Source organism: Plectropomus leopardus, chromosome 4 (genome assembly GCF_026936395.1).
Source record: "Plectropomus leopardus strain MGB_pleo_1.0 chromosome 4, ASM2693639v1, whole genome shotgun sequence".
In the NCBI taxonomy this organism is placed as follows: domain Eukaryota; kingdom Metazoa; phylum Chordata; class Actinopteri; order Perciformes; family Serranidae; genus Plectropomus; species Plectropomus leopardus.
Window position 1 is genome coordinate 31084152 of NC_142179.1, and position 18825 is coordinate 31102976.

Below are 18825 nucleotides of genomic sequence, written 5' to 3' on the forward strand. Positions count from 1 at the left end.
GAAAGTGCAGTTTGTGCATGATATGCTTATCATTTACCAGATGTCACAAATGTTTTTTTTGTAAATGATTATAGTAATTATATGCAATCCATACACACTTTCATTTTCTAGCACAAACTTTTCTAGGGCAAAACAGAACAGTGGTGGAATGTAGGTAAGTACATGAAATCAAGTACTGCACTTAGGTTTGGCTAATGTGTAAAATATATCAAGTTTCATAAACAGTAACAGACATTTTTTTCTGCACTGAGTACTTTTTTCAAAGTTTTTCCTGATATGCTTACATAGTTTTACTATTAATTGTGACAGAGCATTGTAACAGCCTATTAGTAGGCTATTTTTAGGCCTTCTAAAGGATCTGTGTGGATGCCTGCTCTACCACTGCAGCAATGCAGCAGTGTCTGCGTGCATTTGATCAACCAAATATACGTTTGAGATAAAATATTTTTAATGTATTTATTTTTATTGATACGTTACCAACTCATTTTAATGAAATTCTGCAGGGGATACTGATATTGAATCTACCCGTGTGTGTAGCTGTGAGGACTCCAGCCTCAGCAGACACGGATGCACACAAACCCAAACAGCCCCTCCTCCATCAGCTGACGACGGCGTATCACGTCAACCGCGAGCCTGCCAGGAAGTGCATCTTGTGCCTAGCCGGAATATGAGGAGAAGAAGCTGTTTTAAACCGAACTACGTGGACAACAAACTAAAATTGTGACGGTAAAGTAACCGTTTCAGACACGGGACAAGTGTAACGTTACGAACATGTGTGTTTGTCGCAGTGTGCTCTGATTTTTTCTCTTGGAAACACAGCAGGCTTCGCTGCTAACGTTAGCAACCACGCTAGCTTAGTGTTGTTATTGAACGAAGTTGTGTTCATGTTTGGTGTGATGATATCCCACAGCATGTGCATTGTGAGACATTTTGTCGTGTTATAGTTGACTATTGAAATTGTTTTGCCCTTTTCCAGCTTGTCACACGAGAATGTCAGCTAATGACGCCAACTAGCTAACGTTAGTAAGCTCAGAGGAGCTTAGCTAGGTGTCGTTAGCAGGTTTTAGCCCAGTGGGGATTTTTACCAAACTTTATGGGAAACCCCTTCAGTTCAAGAGAGACCTGCTCATTTGACAATGTGCGCATCTATTCTAACTCTGCCCCAAATGTTTTTTTAATCGATAAAGTTCACTTGTGAATTCGGCTCACATAAAACATGATATATCCTCCAGCAGTGCATTTACAATCGAAGTCAAACACACAAATTTAGGTGTGTTAAGGTTTAATGGAATAGTGGAGCTTTGCAAGAAAACAGTCCCTTAAGTTGAGATCTTATTGAAATATGTGTAACTGTGTGACTTGGATAAATGCCGAATTGAAGAAGGGATTCATTGATTTGTTTAAAAAATAATTATATCATGTTTTGTAAGGATATGCTTGCCGAAAGCCTGTTTGTGTTAAGTTAACTTGACATGTGAAGTAACCAACGTTTTAACATGTCTCAGCAGCTTTTGATTTCAGCAGCACATTCAACGGCCCACTGATTTTAAATTTCACTTTCTGTATGCTTACTTACCACGTGCCTAGTAGTCTATAAAACAGTGCCTCCAAAGTTAAATAATTTAAAATTTGAATGTGTTTTCTCATCATGTCTTGAAGAAACAACATTGTGAGATGGACAGTTATCCAAGAGGACGTCCATGGGGAAAACTAGTCAAAGTGGACTCCAGTGAAACTGTCCTGCTTTTTAACAGAGAATGCACAGTTGGCAGAAAAAAAGGTATGTTTATTTCTATATGTGTGTATTATGCAATGATCAATGAAGATTTGTCTTCACCTTATATCTTATGTCTTAAAACTGTGTTAACATCTTTCCCCCAGCTTTTAAAAAGCTCAAAATGCAGTGATGCCTATAAACAAAAGACAGTCCTGTCTGTCGGGTAGACATTGCTGTCAGTGTCTGGAGCCTTTAAAACCTCCCCCTTGAAAACACAAAGCCTTCTTTAGTGCACCAAACTTAGACAGCCCCTTGTGATGACAACAAAAGGCGTCCATTGAGAACATGTGTGCAGAATATTAAGTAGATTTTTTTTGTATGGGATTTTGCTTAAGAAAAGGTTAGGCCTATATTTCCCCCCTGTGTCTGCTTTGTTGTTAAGAGCTTTGGGGTCATTTTTTTTTTTTTTTTGCAGTGCAAAGCAACTAGCCTTAATTGTAAAGTTTAATTCAGGTTTTCATTTTTGGAGACAGACTGAAGATGTAAAACTGCATTGAAATATAAAAAAGAAATAGTGAAATTTTGTTTTTGCATAATCAGAGGGGGGAAATGAAATTAACTTTAAAATGTGTTATCGTGCTCTCAAACAGATACATATAACTCATAATGGAGCCTAAAAGGGGCACTAAAAAGCTGAAAAAATCACACAGGTTCTGTCTTAGAGAGTCAAAGTAATCTGTATTATCTCAGTGTTTTCACCTTGCTGTTTTATTATTATTTTTTGCCAGGATGTTATCTATCATTCCCAGCCAACAAACTGGTCTCAGGGGAGCACTGCAAGATAGTGCAAGATGAAAGCTCAGGGCTGGTGTGGCTCGAAGACATGAGGTACTAAAAATTAAATTAAAAAAAAAAATTAAACAAACCATATGTTGAAAAAAACCTAAATGAAAGGAAGACTGTGCTTGTTTTTTTTAAAAGCTTTTCAACTTATGTATGATGCTTTACTTTCTATAAAGCAAACACATGAAACATTTACATTGTAAAGTGACACATGCAATTGTGTGTTTGTGTGTAGCACTAATGGCACAGTGATCAACATGTCCAAACTGGTCAAGAAGCAAACTCACATGCTGCAGAACGGCGATGTCATCTATTTTGTGTACAGGAAAAGTGAGCCAGAACAAAGTAAGTTGTTCATTTTGTAAGTCATGAAAATTATTTTTATATTAATTTAGAGGAAAAAAAGAGCAGCATCTTCTCTTGTCACCCTGTAGATATTGCCTATGTGTACCACTCAATCAAAACGGAGCAAGCTGTTGCACAGCAGAGTTGTGGTAAGTAGCTACGTTATTCCCAAATACTCTTCTGTTGAATGCAGCGACTTTTATTCCACAGCTACTGTATATTGTTCCTCACTGCTAACCCCTGCCCTGTATCTAAACTTCAGACACAGGGAGGTCAGCCGACAGTCCTGCTCCTGTTCTTCCGTCTGAGATGTCGCTCTCTGTGGAACCTGTAATGCTCACAAAGGCTCCTCATGATCCAACTCAGGAGGAACCTCAGCCCTCCACCTCCACATCGCACTTCTGTATTGGGAGCCCTGCCACTTCTGGTCCTGTTGCAACCACAGACAGGCCCTCTTCCGGTAGGTTCTCTTTGCTAACACACTGCTGAATAGCAATGATCTTCAGCTTTTCCCTTGGAAATTAAGGAGACAGTTCACCCCAAAGTGAAAAAATACATATTTTTTCTCTTATGTGTAACTCAATTTATCAGTGTAGAGTGTTTTGGTGTGACTTGCTGAGTGTTGACAATGGAGACGGCGTACCTGTGTATCCTCAAAAAGTCTTAAAAGGCATTGAATTTATTAACCTTAAAATAATCAGTATTAAAATGTCCTAAATCAGTCTGTCAAAAGCCTTAAATGTGCATTTTTTTGGTAATTTTAATAATTTTTTCTGAAAATAATTGGTGATAAACAACTTTTAAGTAATTTTGGAGTTCTTCTCACATTACCATCACGCAGATACAGATAGAGACACCAAAAACACATTTATCACATACAATCAAATTAAAGCATGTCCTTCAAGGTAGAACAAATATATATGCATATATTATTATAACATATGTTTTCCATGTGTTCCATCTTTAACTATTTGAATTTTTCAAGCATTTTAAGGCAATCATCCACTTGATCATCAACTTGTCCAAAAAAGTTCTGTTTTATGTTAAAAAAGTTCTTGTTGTCAGTTGGATTTTTTTAGTAACCGGGTCATGGTCATGATTTCTGAGACATTGCTGTTGATTTTTTTTTTTACCTTTTTTTTTTTTGGACACTAGCACCACTAGTCGAGTGCCATCTAGTTCCATTGTATTCCAGAGAAGGCAGACTCTAGTTTCTATATTGTAGGCAACTAGACTCGAGTTTCTTGAAGACGTTTCATGTTATTCGAGCAGCTTGTTCAGTTCTATATCGATCCATTTCAAGACAGACATTTCTACGGCCAATATTTCCAACACTCAAAACAATCTAGAATGATAAATAGCGCTACAAGTGCTAAAAAAATATTGATTATAGGGGTGAACTGTCACTTTTAAAGACTCACCACTTTTTTAATCACCTTTTTATACGTTACACTTTATATTTATTTTCTTTTTATATAGAATTTAATTTCTGTAGATGAATGACTGTTCATGGTTACCTACAGCATGTTTGAGTTGCTTTGTTGGGATGAGTGGTTCGTCTTTATGTTCTGGTCTATTTCTTGGCCGGGAGCAGTGACTTCCCAGACTGTGTTGCTGGGTAACTTCATGTTGATGACAAGACATAATGCCCTAAAAAAGCACAACATGTTGTCTTTACACATCAGTTTTTGGAAAGAGCTAAGTTAGCCTAAGCTAAGCTTAGGGGTCCCTGGATGTAGCTTCATATTTACCGGACATATATTAGAGTGTTGGTGATGGGTTTGGGTTTACCTAACATTGTCTATACTGTTGCAACAAGTGCCTTTAAAGGAATAGTTTGACATTTTGGAAAATATGCTTTCTTTGCAACAGTATAGACAATGTTAGGTAAACCCAAACCCAACGTTTCTCTGTCACGCACCACTTTAGAAGTTAAAATAGGTTTGTGCCCCCCTACCCACATTTTTTAAATTGATCATCAACAATAATTGGGAATTAGCAAATTAAAAAGGTATCTATGTTGAATTTGAGTAAAATAAAGGTCAGCATGACAGCATCAGCAAACCCTTGTAAGGTTATTTTGTCCAAATCATATTATTTCATCTTTGTTTCACTCTTTATCTTTCCCCCACCTGCAAATCTCCATACCCGCCAGCATTAAATTAGTATCATGATATTGCGGAGTACGATAACATCATTTCAGCTTGTATGATCAGATGTATCCAGTCAGCCCCTGAACTGTGTGGACTCAGAGGATGTTAGAAGAGCAGAGCAGACGTAGAGTCAGAGCTGTGGATGTGAGATAACTGCCTGATCACAGTCACGGATGGAAACAGACCCACTGATGTTAGTCAGCTGATTGCAGCTGATTAATACTGAACTTTAAACTTAAACTCTGACAGACTGTGTTTGGCAAAACATGTCAAGCTGGTGATTATCAAACTATCTTCAGCCAGTCTCTACTCATCTACTTTGTGCATTGACCTTTTTCTCCCACCTGGCTGTGATTAACGGAGCCGTTTCCCTCCACTTCCCCAACCTTTAAAAACTCAGAAGGTTGTGTTATAATTTACAGCACATTGGGACACGGTGCTCTGATAAATTATCTGCAAAATGATGTATGACTGATTAAACTAACATCAGTCACTCCTGTTTCATCTCGCCATCAAAGTGCTTTCTAGATGATGGAGTTAGTGTCCTTTGTTGTGTTTGTAACGCTTCTGTTCTTCTCCCCAGAAAGTAGTGTTAACAAACGCCCTCCCCACTACTGGAGGAGCTCCTTTTGTGGAAACAACTCCACAGTGGAGCTGGTTTATGATACACCCTGAGTCTAAACCTTCTCAACTCCACCATCATCTGTAACATTACAAATAGCAGACACAATTATAAACAACATTATTTGACTCAGGTCTGTTGTTCCTCCATCTGATCAGGCCAAGCTAAACATGCTGCCCCCGCGCAGGAGGAAGACGTGGACAGCATGGAGCCAGAGAGCAAGAGGAGGAGAACTCATGACGGTAAGTTCTTTTACTTGGAGATAAACATGTTTTCTTTCATTACCCCAATTAGATTTTGGGCCCTTTTTCTGAGGCGGCAAAAGACCAGTGCAAGCAGCACTCTGATCGTTTTTGTGTTTACCTGACCTCGATATTTGCTTTGCCTGCCTGTGTTATTTTTGTGTTGAGGGCACAGTGCTCAGGTGGGAAGAGACGGGCAAACAGGTGGGAAGGTCATTCAAGTTAAACAATTCATAGTCAGTTGTTGGTATTTTGGGTCTCAGTCTTTGCACTGAGAATCGACATCTCAGAGCCCCATCTGTTTCTGGTGCAGCGCTGTCCAGCTGCTGCATTGGTGAATTTATCAACAAGAGCAAACTAAATACATGGAGTTAATGCACAGAAATGTCAAAATGATGTCAAATGACTGATGTTAATTATCACTCCCCGTCCAGGAGAGGCTTTTCAACAGGCATCATAAAATAACACTTAATGTGGTTCATGTAGGAATGCCAGTAAGCAGTCTGGCTTAAACTAACATTTTGATGGATTCTTACTGTATCTTGTCCACGGTTGCTTTATACTGTATGAGACGCTTTTCCTTCAGTTCATCAATTTCCTGCAGTTATCTAAAGTAGAGATGCAACTTACTATTGTTGTCAAGGTCAATTCATGAGTGTATGGTCTATAAAATGTTAAAAAAAAAAGGTGGAAAATGATGTCTCCAAATGTTTTCTCCAAAGATATTCAGTTTACTTTCATAGAATAATGAAAAATATTCCCATTAAAGAAACTTGAATATGAAAAGTTTGACTTTTTTTTCAGAAAAAAAGACTCAAACCAGTTATTGATTATGCAAGTAGTTACTCATTAATGTAACTGTTGAAACCTAATCAATGAATCTGTTAATTGTTGCAGCTCTAATCTGAAGGCAGAAGGACTGTAAAATAAGTGCCACTCTAAAGCAAAGTGCCATTACACCCAACCCCTCACTGTTTACCTTTCATTAAATCACCTGCAAATGGCAGAAGCTGCTGCAGAATACTGAATATTCTGCCTGTTAATGTACAAAACTGTGGATTACAGGGACTCATTAATCCTTTGCCTCATAACATGTTTTTTAACTTTAAAAAAAAGACATTTAAGATATGATGTAACTGTGTGAAATTTGAAATAGAATTAAGACTGAAAATGCATCTAATAGATGAAGATATTAGATATTATATTTGAAGTATTGTTTCTGTCATTATTGTACTAAAAAACTATGGAGCCCCACACCATCTGCCCATGGCTGCAGACCATGGTCTGTTTAAATAATGGCATCGCTACCATAACGTCACCTATTGGTTTGTGGACTGCCATATTAAAATTTGTCATTTCGGTCGGCACCCTGGGGTTTTTTTGGAGCCAGAAGTGACCCTATTTGGAAGAGGGGGTGGAGCTGTGGAGCGAAGGGCTGATCTGACCGAGAAGTCGAGGATGCTATCGGCAGACAGCCTGTCACTCATCTGCCCTCACATGTGTAACTTTGGGTCTTAATAACTGTAAATGGGCTTTGTTTTTTAGCCTCTGAGGTTGCCTTTGGCTGTAGACCTGTGATGTTGTGTGTTCATGTTCACATCTGACAACAAATATTTCTTGGAGAATCCAATTCTTTATTTATAGAAACAATTTTGTCGTGCTTTACTGTGATTGGTATATTTGATGTTGTTCATTTCCTTTCATTTATTTATTTAGCTCAAGCACATATTACACGGTGTGGAGCGCAAACATTACATACAAATATATCAATGAGAGTCGATTAAAGCGTCTCTTAGCACCTGAAATGTCTGATTGTGACCAGTGATGTGACCTGCTGAGAGTGTGTGCGCTAATCACCACATCCTCTTAACTATATTCACATTCAGCCTGCACTTTAGCACTTTGTGCTGCTGCATACAAAAAGTACATGAACCAAAATAGCAGGTGCCCTTGGAGATGTCCACCCAGTCCATGCACCCACTTTGGCCTCGCTCAAATAAAATAGGGCCCTTTACCAAAGCTTTTCTTGGAGCTTCACTTGCTGTACTTACTGCACTTACTTACTGTCCTTGTTCCAACCCCCCAAAAAACTTCTTTTCAGCTTGGAAGTTTTTTGTAAGCCAAACCAGACAACTGCCAAAAACTCAGACTCAGTGTAGTATGTAATATTCTGTTATCGTGTTTACAGATAAAGAGTATGATTTGGACTTGCCACACACCTCAAGAGCAGAAGTGGTCGGCTCAGCTAAAGGAAGTGCTCTACCTAAATCAGCAGTGGAAGGGACTAAGACGGACAAGATGGAGGAGAGCTTGACATGTGTCATCTGTCAGGACTTACTGCACGACTGTGTCAGGTAAGATCTCAAGGATTATAGTGTCTGCACAGACTTTTAAGGGTTAAGGGCTTGAACCCTACTTTGGGGTCTCTAATGGCACTTTGCATACATGCAGCATGTCCACCAAATGTAATGTATTAGTTTAAATCTAAGTGTCTCGTTTTTGCTTTAGCTTGCAGCCTTGCATGCATGTCTTCTGTGCTGCCTGCTACTCTGGCTGGATGGAGCGTTCTTCTCTCTGTCCCGCCTGCCGCTGCCCGGTGGAGAGGATTCGTAAGAACCACATCCTCAACAACCTGGTGGAGGCCTACCTCATCCAGCACCCAGGTGGGCACAGATGAAAACCATTTTCATATTATTTTTCATTCATGACACGTTGGCACTTTATTTATAATGCCAGCTCCCTTATTGCCTTCAACTGAAAAGGTTCAAAGTGGATGGAAAAAAACATACAAGAAGAGACCTGCATACATTGTATGATGACTTTGGATACATTCGTGTTTCCTCCTGTGTCCCACAGAGAAGTGTCGCAGTGAGGAGGACCTGAAGAGCATGGACAGCCGTAACAAGATAACTCAGGACATGTTGCAGCCAAAAGTTGAGAACTCTTTCTCAGATGAAGAAGGCAGTTCAGACTACCTCTTTGAGCTCTCTGACAGTGACGGTGACTCCTCAGACATTAGGTGAGGTCTGGCTGTTTTTACTTAACGTCAGTTAAGTCTTTTTATTTTAATGTATATTAGTTTAAGTCAAGTTTTCATTAGACAAATACTAGTCTCATTTTTGTCACCCATTTTCATGCCTCTACGCTGGTAATAGCAGCGGCCAGAGGCATTATGCCTTTGGGTTGTCAGTCTGTCCCTCCCATTCTCTTGAATGTGACATCTAAAAAACACCTGGAGGGAATTTCATCAGATTTTGCCCAAATGTCCACATGGACTCAATGATGAACTGATTAGAATCGGGTGGCCATGTGTCAAAGGTCAGGTTCACTGTGACCTTGTATCTATGTCTCATTCTTGTTAATGCAATGTATCACAAATATTTTCAGGGAATTTCTTAAAATTTCATACAAATGTCCACTTAGACTCAAGAATGAATTGATTAGATTTTCACTCAATATTGGGAAAAAAATGCTTTTTTGTTGTTTAGTGAATAACTTCTCTATGTGATGATTTTTTTCTGTGTTTTTTGCCGCCCAGTCAGCCTTTAATGATGTGCAGGCAGTGTCCTGCCTATGGATGGGATGTCGGTCAGGTGCTGTTTGCTACAGGTTCAAATGACTGGCTCCCCGGTCTGCCAGCTCCACCAACAATGCCTCCTCCAGCCAAATCAGCAACTGAGGAGGGGTCTGCAAAGCCCACAGGGGAGCAGCCTTCAACATCCTCTGACATCCCCTCAGGTGATTACACTTATAGATAGGCAACTATAGTTAAGTGTGTCACTCAAAGGCAAATTGCGGGTTAAGCCAAGTAAATATAACCCTAATACCAAAAACAAAAAGCATGATGACAATATGTTCTGTTATTGGAAAATACTTGAACGCCTTTCATCCATTTCTTCATGTCTAAGCATCTGTGTAAAACCTTTTTCAGCTCCGGTCCTGTCTGCGGCTCCTCAGGGGCCCCGCTGCCCCCCTCAGCACAGCCATCTCATCTGCACCTGCTGCCTCCAGCCAATGCCAGACAGACGGGCCGAGCGAACCAGCGAGCAGATCGCTGCTCAACAATGTGAGCAGTGCTTGTTAGTCCCACTGCAGAGATGTATAATAATACGGTTGATACAATTACACCGTCATTCAGAAGACTGTATGTAACTAAAGCATTATAAAAATGAAGGTAATATAGAATTAATACAAGTTAATGGAAAATATAAGCCGGTCAATGCTGGTACAACCTAAACTGTGTGAGTATAAATAAATAATTGATATATATACTTTGGATGTATATATTGCATGTAGCCAGCTGATACTTAATTGTCAACTTTGCCAGTCCTTCACATGTATGGATAGATTGTTGCACAAACCCCATTATACACCTCGATTGCATGATGTGCTGTGTGTTGGCAGGTGTGCTGTGCCAGCGACCATTCTGTCATATGTACTGGGGTTGCCAGAGGATTGGCTGTCAGGGTTGTCTGGCTCGATTCAGCGGTATGTATCTGTTTCAGCAAAACAGCCCCAGGGGGATCTCCACTGTGAGGCTTATTGCTGGGTTGTAGATTTCCACCAGTGTGTTTTGTTTTTTTTTTTTTGGCTGATGGCTATGTACCTTTTTAATTGAATGTGCTGATTCCTGGATAGTGTTCGAATAAAATATATATAATTGTGATGATTGTCAAGCTCCGATTATAAGCACTTTGCGTTTATCATAAAATTGTTTTCTTGGCAGACTGGAAGAGTAGTGAAACATATTCTTGCATATTTGAAAGATAAACGTGTCACAGCAGAATAAATGTTTTCTTGTGCAAATGTAATCACAAAATTTGCAAATCATATTTGAGGTGTCTGACTTGGAGTAATAACACTGTTCTGACAAGACGCAGGATTAAACGCTGCATATACACAGTTGAGCAGTATTGTAGGGTGACTCAGTGACTTCGGTTCAGTGTGGGGAAAAAAATGCTTTAGCAGCTGAGATGATCTTAGACTCCAGCTCACAGAGCTCTCCCATCTCTGAACCATAAAGATGCAGCTCAGGAATTCAAACCTGCATCCTTAAAAATTATAGCTTGTCACATATTTATTCATACGGCTATTTATGTGTTGTAGTTGCTCGTGCTAAATGTTTCATAGCTCTATACCACTATTTTTCTTTCTTTCAGAGCTCAATCTGACAGACAAATGCATGGACGGTGTGCTGAGCAACAACAACTATGAATCAGAGATCCTCCAGGTAAGATGGACTATCATACACATCAGATATTCAAATTATATTTATCATTTTTTGTTGGTCAGGAAATGCATAATTTCTTAAATAATTGTACTATAATAAGTTCAATAAAAAATGTAAATATAAGTTTGATAAAGCATATATTATATCCAATAATTCAATTTTTATGCCATCAGCTGCAACAAAGACAAATTTAAATTTAAGTTTGTTTGCGAAAAATGTTTTGTGCTGATCAGGGGTGCTTAGCTAAAAAAAATATTTCAGAGGGGGTACATTATTATGAAAAGGTTTGAAAACCACTGCTCTCAAACAGTTTGAATCTCTGTGCCCACCAGCCAGCCTTTGCTACTCTAAAGCTAAATAAAGATGTCCAGATTACCAAAAGTCATCTTCACTGGCTTTTCTCAATAAACAGTAGACTCCACATACAACCCATGTTGAAAATGTGAGGCACTAAAAAATACATGTCTGCACCTAGTATCATGTGCAAATGTAAAATGCTGTTGTTTGAGTGTTTCTGTCCTTCCACCAGAACTACCTGTCCTCCAGAGGGAAGTCATGGAGAGACCTTCTCAAGGAGTCTTTGCAGGCCTTACAGCAGGGACACTACTGTCTGACAGGTGAGCCCTCAGATCATAACCCAAGGCACTTTCCACTTTCTTTTCACACTGTCAAGTAAAGAGAAACAGTTGTAATACCCTGTCCTTCTTCAGATCGTCGAATCTCTGCCAATACCATCCTGTGCTTCTGCTGCGGCCTGCGAGCATTCAAGGAGCTGGCCTACAAATACAGACAGAACATCCCTCCATCTGAACTACCAAGTCAGACAGACCAAAATCATATTTCATATAGACATTTTTAATGCCAATTTCAGTTTTTTGGACAACTTTTCATGTCATGCCAATGTTTAACATTTTTTTTTAATGTTCTTTCCTCAGCTGCTGTAACATCTCGTCCCGACTGTTACTGGGGACGCAACTGTCGCACGCAGGTGAAGGCACATCATGCAATGTAAGTGGTTTTACATTCAAAGCACCAAATGAACTCATAGGGTCAGATCTGCCCTCTAGTGGCTTTATGAGGAATTGTAGCGTTTACTGACAACAATGAAACGGCACTGACTGGAGTCCTCTCTCTAACACTGACAATGTGTTTCCTTGTGGGGAAAATGTTCAGATGTTGCAGTATATTGATTCTCTTCTATATTTTCTACTATACTTTTTTGTTTATTTATAATCCTAATTTGTAGTTTTTTTATGTTGAATGTCATGATATTTTCTTTACCTGTATTAACATATTTATTTATAGAAGTTTGATAGACTCCTTGGCATTTTCCCAAAGCTAGCTTGATGGATGTCATTAATACTCTTTTTTGTGCCATGGTACCACTGAGCACTTAGGTTGTTGAGTCATTAATCTGTTGTAAAATTCTGACAGTATTTTAGATCGTGTATGCTGAACGTTTTGATGATTTAGTGCCAATTGAGGGAGTTAGCATATGACTGAGGGCTGCACAGGAAAAAATCATTCGCGAGTTGTCAACTGTAATTGCTAACTTCGTCAAACAGCTCTAGCACCAATGACAGAGCGTAAATTCCTGCAACACTCGTGAGGTGCCACTAGTTGCCATTGAACCAGTAGCTTTCTATGAGTTACAGTTGCAAGACACTTGTAAGGGGGGTCACTGTTTGATAGTAAAAGTAAAAGTATTAAAATGAACTGGGAATGATTAAAATATACTACATGCATTATATGTAATGTTCAGGAGCCACAAAAAATGTTGTTAGGGCTGTGTAGGGCCCGTGGGTTCTCAGCCTTTTTCCCTAAAAAGACCCCTCTTCTATCATTTAGTAAAATGACGACCCCTGACCAAGGGACATATTTTATGGATATTTCTTTTTTTTTCAATGCATAAAAATAACAAGAAAAACTTTAAAAAACTTTACACTTAACCCAAAATAGGCAATGCAATAAGTGCAGGAAGTGTGTGTCAAACTAGTGAGTTTGGAGAATTTTAGCAAATTATTTCTTGCGAATATTGCATCTGAGATGGGTTATCCTGGTATTTTGAGGAGCTTTTTATACAATTCTGTTTAATTATGTTTTTTTTCTTTTTTTTTAATACGTGAAATAAAAATACATACTGGTTGTTTTGACACATAGTGTTTTTTTCTCCCTGTTTTAGTCTTCTTCTGTAGTTCATCACATAAATTAATGAAATGCTGAGATATGTCCTAACTGTGTTTATTTTTTAAAAGTTTTCTTGCACCATTTAAAACTAAGAAGACCCCACAAGGTGACCACAAGCAGGGGTGGGGACACCCAGCTCAGGAACCAGTGCTGTAGCAACACTGGGTGCTAGCTCTGTGCATGTTGTTAACTTATTTAACACTAGAGGGAGTCCTTGTATAAACTTGGCCCTTTAGTTCATGCCTGCTGTTGGACCAGTGTGAGAAACTTGTGGCCACCTCATCTCTTTGGTTTTGTGTTTATACATGCAACACTTAATTGATGTGGTTTCTTTTCTTTGTTTTCATTTCAGGAAATTCAACCACATATGTGAGCAGACACGTTTCAAGAGTTGAAGCAGCAAAGCCGTTTGTTTCTCCACCTAAGTGTCACATGTCGATACCTGAGCATCTGGTAGACACAATCTTGTTAAGTTTTCTCTTTGTCCATTGTAGCTGACTGCCTTCCAGATGTAATGCAATAGTCTAATGCAGAAATTACAATCAGAATCCATTTACAATAGTGACCAGTGTCTCGTTGACACAGGGCTGTGTGAAATGATGCTATGCACAATAACATTAAAGGTCGATGTTTACTGAAGGTTCAAGCTGCTTTTAGAGTGAGAGCCTGTGAGGGCACTTAATACCAGCCAGCCACAATTTAAATTAATATCAGTTTTACTTATGGCTCATGCATTTGTTGAGTCTGCCAAGTAACCAAACACCAACTGTTAGTCACATAGTTGCTGTTTGTTAAAAATAACACCCGATATGTCTTCCAGAAGTAACAAAAATGTTAGTTTTCCCAGATTAAGAGCGAGTGAGGCAATCTGTCTGGTTTAAGGCCATCTATGTACGCTTGCACATGTTTGTGAGCATGTCTCATGTTTTTTGGCTTCAAAACACCAGATGTAAATTTCCTTTATCTAACTGAGATAAATTATAACAGTTTTGTGACATGCTGAGTTAAGAATCTAGAGCTTCCTACATAATGCTGATGAAATATTACAGAAACTCCAAGACACAAGCTGTTTTCTAAGATGCAACTTTTGAACTATGTCATAATGTGTAAATGTGTCACTTCTTAGGGAATTTTCTTGTTCCATTGCTGTGTTCCCAGACAAGGGCAAAAAGCCAGGTTAAAACCATGCATATGTGCTAGGGTAGAATCATAATCCCATGTGATATTTGTAGAGGATTGGGAAGGGGATCAATGTTTTGTAACGCTGTCAGAGGGCACGGGGGCCTCTTTTTTATGCTTTGCTCTGGATAATCATCTCCAAGGTGATTAACGTAGTGTAGAAGGGGACACTTTTCTCCAAGCCTTGCATTAAGGGCTAAGCTGTGATGAAATGCAGAGTTACTCTATGTAAACTCCAGGAAACCAGTAATGGTTACATATGCTGGAGGTGATGTTTTGTTGTGTTAAGAGGCATCGGCCCCTGGAGTTTTACAGGATACACAGTACAGAACTGACAGTTTAAAGAATCATGCCAGTAAAGAGGTTAAGTACCTCAACTTTCGTTGTCTCCCATGGGACCTTATTTCGGGGAAAAAAAAGCTACGGTTGTCAGCAGCAAGAGACAAATACATTTTTGAGCCTGTTTGAATTTGTGCCATGAATTGCATATATGTTTGTCCATTTAAAATATCATTATGTAAGTCAGAAAATACAGTTTAATGTCGATTTGTCATATCACCATTAAGTTTTGTGTGAATCTCCGGCACCCAAAACAGCCGCTCTGCTTTGCTTCCAATTTTTCCCAGTGGTCACTCTCAGTATTGCAGCAAAAAAATCCCTCACAGCTGAAAAACAATTTTCCCGCGATTTCATTACTTCGTCTCTCACCATAACATTCCAAGTAGCATGGCGATGGATGTTTAAAACATTAGCAGGTTTATTTCTATTGCAGCCACCGCATTCATTATTTCCCACTGAAGGCAACATAGGCGTGTTATGCGAGTGACAATGGAAAAGCAAGCCCCTTATACGAGGGAGTGGCCACATTATGATTGATATCTGGGAGGTGATGGTCAATTCAAAACTTCCGGATGATCCACTCAACTTTTGAAGAATTATGTGATGCAATAAAACCTCTTGTAGCTCCGACTGCATCATGCCTGAGGGAGCCAGTTCCTACTGACAAGCACATAGCCATAGCATCATGTCACCTATAAAAGCAAAAAAAGTGTTTCTATTGCAGTTTTGCGAAATACAGCTTTTTCAAATCTCCATAAATACCACCTCATACGAGCGTAAAAACTTTTCTTAATAAATATTTTTTTTCGAAATTGATCTGTTTTCATTGGACGTATTTTATATTCTTAATTTCAATTTGCACAGTTTGAGGGTTAATGGAAACCCGCCTAATAAAAGGACATTTCAGACTGCAAACATCTTTTTCTATTTTGAATTTTTAATCCATGGAGATTTATATTTGTAAAACTTTCCTCAAGATGAGAAAAGTGATTTAAAAATCAGTCATGCCATTGCAGTGTAAATTCTATAAATGTAGGCTTTGAGGAACTCATGGGCGGGGCCAGCAGGATAAACACTCTGCAATACTCTGCAAATACTCTGCATACTGCATGGGCCATGAAAGGCAGAAGTAAACTAGTTAAGAACTTTTTCGACATGTGTGCCAGGTGACCAAAGCCATTGGAATGAATAGGCACCATTTTTTAAAATCTGGTTTCTAGTTATATTATACATCTACAGTAACACCGCTCAGTGAACTACATCTTTCATCTCGCCCAATATATGTCAGCAACACCAGCTAAATAGCTAGCTAACTTAGCTTTGTTCAATGCATGAATGTAATATGATCTTACCTGATACATTTTATCCAGAGACTTGTGGTCTTTTTATCAGCCTTGAAGCAAAAGGAGTAGCAAGACTCCTTCATCAGCCCACAGATTTCACATTGAGGTGACGTCAAATTTTTTTAATAGACATTATTGACCTTGTTTGCAGTTCAAGTTGTCCTTTCAACAGTTTCCATGGGGAAAAAGTGGAAGCAAGGCTGAGTGGGGTTTCCTGGGGCCTGACTGAAACCATACATGCATTGTAGCTTCAGAGACAGTTATGACATTACTCGTGCAACTTGTGTAGTCTTTCAAACTATGGATTTCTTATAGTGCTATACTTTAACTGTTTTTGACATAATGCAACTTCCCTGACTTGGAAAATTGTCTTTTAAATGACAAACATAATTATAATTCATGGCACAATTCAAATGGTTACAAAAATGACTTGTCTTTCTCAATCAACTAATGAAATAAGGTCCTGTGGTGGTCCACCAGAAAGGGAGCATGTTATTTTGTTACATTTGTAGTTCAGTAATATATGTTATACCTGACCTCTCAAGAATTTAGTAAAGGTTTGTTCAGATAGAGGATTCAATTTTAGATTTTCTCTGCCTCCTCAGGTACACAAAGCTGCTGTTTTGTTGGTTTAAGTGCAGGTTAAGCATATTTGGTGTAAATATGTCACTAAACAGTCATGTTCAAGTCTGATGACCTCTCATTTATGACTATCATCACCCAAGTGTCAGAAAGTCTCCATCATGCAAACATGCACAACTAGTATTGATACTGTAAAAAAAAGAAAAGAAAAGAAAATCGACAAATCAGCCTTTATTTTTTGGACTTACTCACTCTAGTCAAATGAAGCATCCAGACGTTAGTTTCAAGAGGCCTTATACATAGTGAAATGTGAGGATAAAGTCTTTTTTCTAGGATCACTATTAATAATGTGTGGGGAACAGGGGAACAGAAGATGTTAATGTAGGCCTTTGTTTAGGCCTTGAGTAGATGTAGAAGAATACGCACTAAAGATGTCTAAAAATGTTTGCTAGTGTGTGTTTAAATTGTACAGCTGTGAGGATATTTGCACATAACTTTTTTCACACAAACTGGAAGGCCTCTTTTTAAGTCAGGTTGTCAATACTCTGGCTCATAGTATCTGATGTGTAATCATATGACGAGTCTCGCTCCAAAATGAGGTGTAGGGAGAAAAATGCTATGCTATCCCTGATAGTTTTAAAGAATTATGTGCATTTTAATTGGATAGTATTAGTAAAAATGGCCATAATGATACAGTATGGGTTTTTTGGTTTTTTTTTGGGAATGTAGCGCTTATATGAGAGTTGGTGGCAAGATGGGGTTGTGCATGGGCACTTTGCTGGCTGCGGTTGATTTGTGGTGTTAGCAAGGTGCTTTAGGTGTTTTTTTTGTTTTTTTTTTTACCCCCTGAGTCATGGTGGGTCCACACTGGCATTCCTCAGCGGCTCAGGCCCTCAGCACAAGCCCAGTCGATCCCCCGACAGAGTGGCTGTGTTTTAATTATTCTCTACCGGAGATCTGGGCACCCTAAGCCAACAACAGTCCCAAGCCGCTCCAATCAGGAATTGGTAATAAAGAGGCTTTGGAAAAAGTGCTTTGCAGTCTCTCCGGGGTGGAGGTGTGGGAGGGCATGTTGTATACTAAGGCAAATATTTACTCACTTTGTGTGCAAAAGTCTGGACCAGGCTGCTCAGCAGTATGGGAGAGGCAGGTTTCATTCTACCTCATCACATCTCCCAACGATATGGGAGACTGAACAAGCATCAGTCACATTCACATCAGTCCTCACTGATGCCTGTGAACTTTGTATGCAATGCACTATTTTAACAGTTAGTGTAGACTATAATTGATTTTTAGTTAAATCACTATAGAGTAAAACTAGGCACATTAAAAAAATGTGAGGACTCGTGTTTGACAGATATATTTGAGAGTTTGATAAATGCCTCTTTATCCTGTTTGTTACCCTGTTTGTTGTATTAGCAATGCTAAGATTGTGTTTGAAATGCATACAGATGTGATTTGCTCGTTTATCTTTACAAATCAAAAGACTGATATCGCTGTATGTAATTGACTTGTATTTGTCATTACCTTAAAAGTCCAGTTTGACTTAAAAATGTGTGTTGCTAATCTTGACTTCACTTGGATGTCTGAATTTTTCTGTGCCAAATAATGTCGTTGTTTGACACAAGAAAGCTGCTTTCATTAGGCAGGTTTCCATTAACCCTCAAATTGCGCAAATTGAAATAAATTGCAAATATAAAATATGCCAAAAGGAAACTTCAATTTAAAAAAATCTCCTGTTTATCACAAAAAAGTTTTTGTGCTAGCATGAGATGATATTTCAGGCGATTCTAAAAAGCCATATTTTGCAAACCTTACAGAAAACTTAACACTCTGGGTATCAGTACAAGACCCTGCAACTGAATACTGGACTTCCTCACATGCAGAACCCAGAGAGTTCGGATTGGTAGTCACACCTCCTCCACATTAGTGCTCAACACCAAGGCTCCTCAGGGCTGTGTGCTCAGCCCCCTCCTGTTCACGCTGTGCATCCATGACTGCACTCCCAGACATCAGGAGAACTCTGTTGTCAAGTATGTGGAC

At 39.0% G+C, this 18825-nt stretch overlaps 1 protein-coding gene across 1 annotated transcript; it reads left to right on the top strand.

Moving 5' to 3' along the window:
- The first annotated feature begins 567 nt into the window (after positions 1 to 567).
- chfr (checkpoint with forkhead and ring finger domains, E3 ubiquitin protein ligase) lies at positions 568 to 18283 on the top strand. The gene is made up of 18 exons (XM_042488889.2): positions 568 to 726; positions 1660 to 1780; positions 2506 to 2605; positions 2796 to 2905; positions 2995 to 3054; positions 3168 to 3365; positions 5839 to 5922; positions 8111 to 8276; positions 8431 to 8585; positions 8779 to 8941; positions 9461 to 9660; positions 9854 to 9988; positions 10327 to 10410; positions 11082 to 11152; positions 11682 to 11769; positions 11863 to 11970; positions 12088 to 12160; positions 13692 to 18283. Exons 2-18 carry the CDS (start codon positions 1675 to 1677, stop codon positions 13732 to 13734), a joined length of 1944 nt encoding a protein of 647 aa, XP_042344823.2. The 5' UTR covers positions 568 to 726; positions 1660 to 1674; the 3' UTR covers positions 13735 to 18283.
- Positions 18284 to 18825: the final 542 nt, after the last annotated feature.

Excerpts from the sequence above, each read along its gene's own strand:
- chfr (XM_042488889.2), top strand. The coding sequence starts at position 1,675 with ATGGACAGTTATCCAAGAGGACGTCCATGGGGAAAACTAGTCAAAGTG. Across the intron at positions 2,906-2,994 it reads GAAAAGTGAGCCAGAACAAA|ATATTGCCTATGTGTACCAC; the intron begins GTAAGTTGTTCA and ends GTCACCCTGTAG. Across the intron at positions 11,971-12,087 it reads CCCTCCATCTGAACTACCAA|CTGCTGTAACATCTCGTCCC; the intron begins GTCAGACAGACC and ends TTCTTTCCTCAG.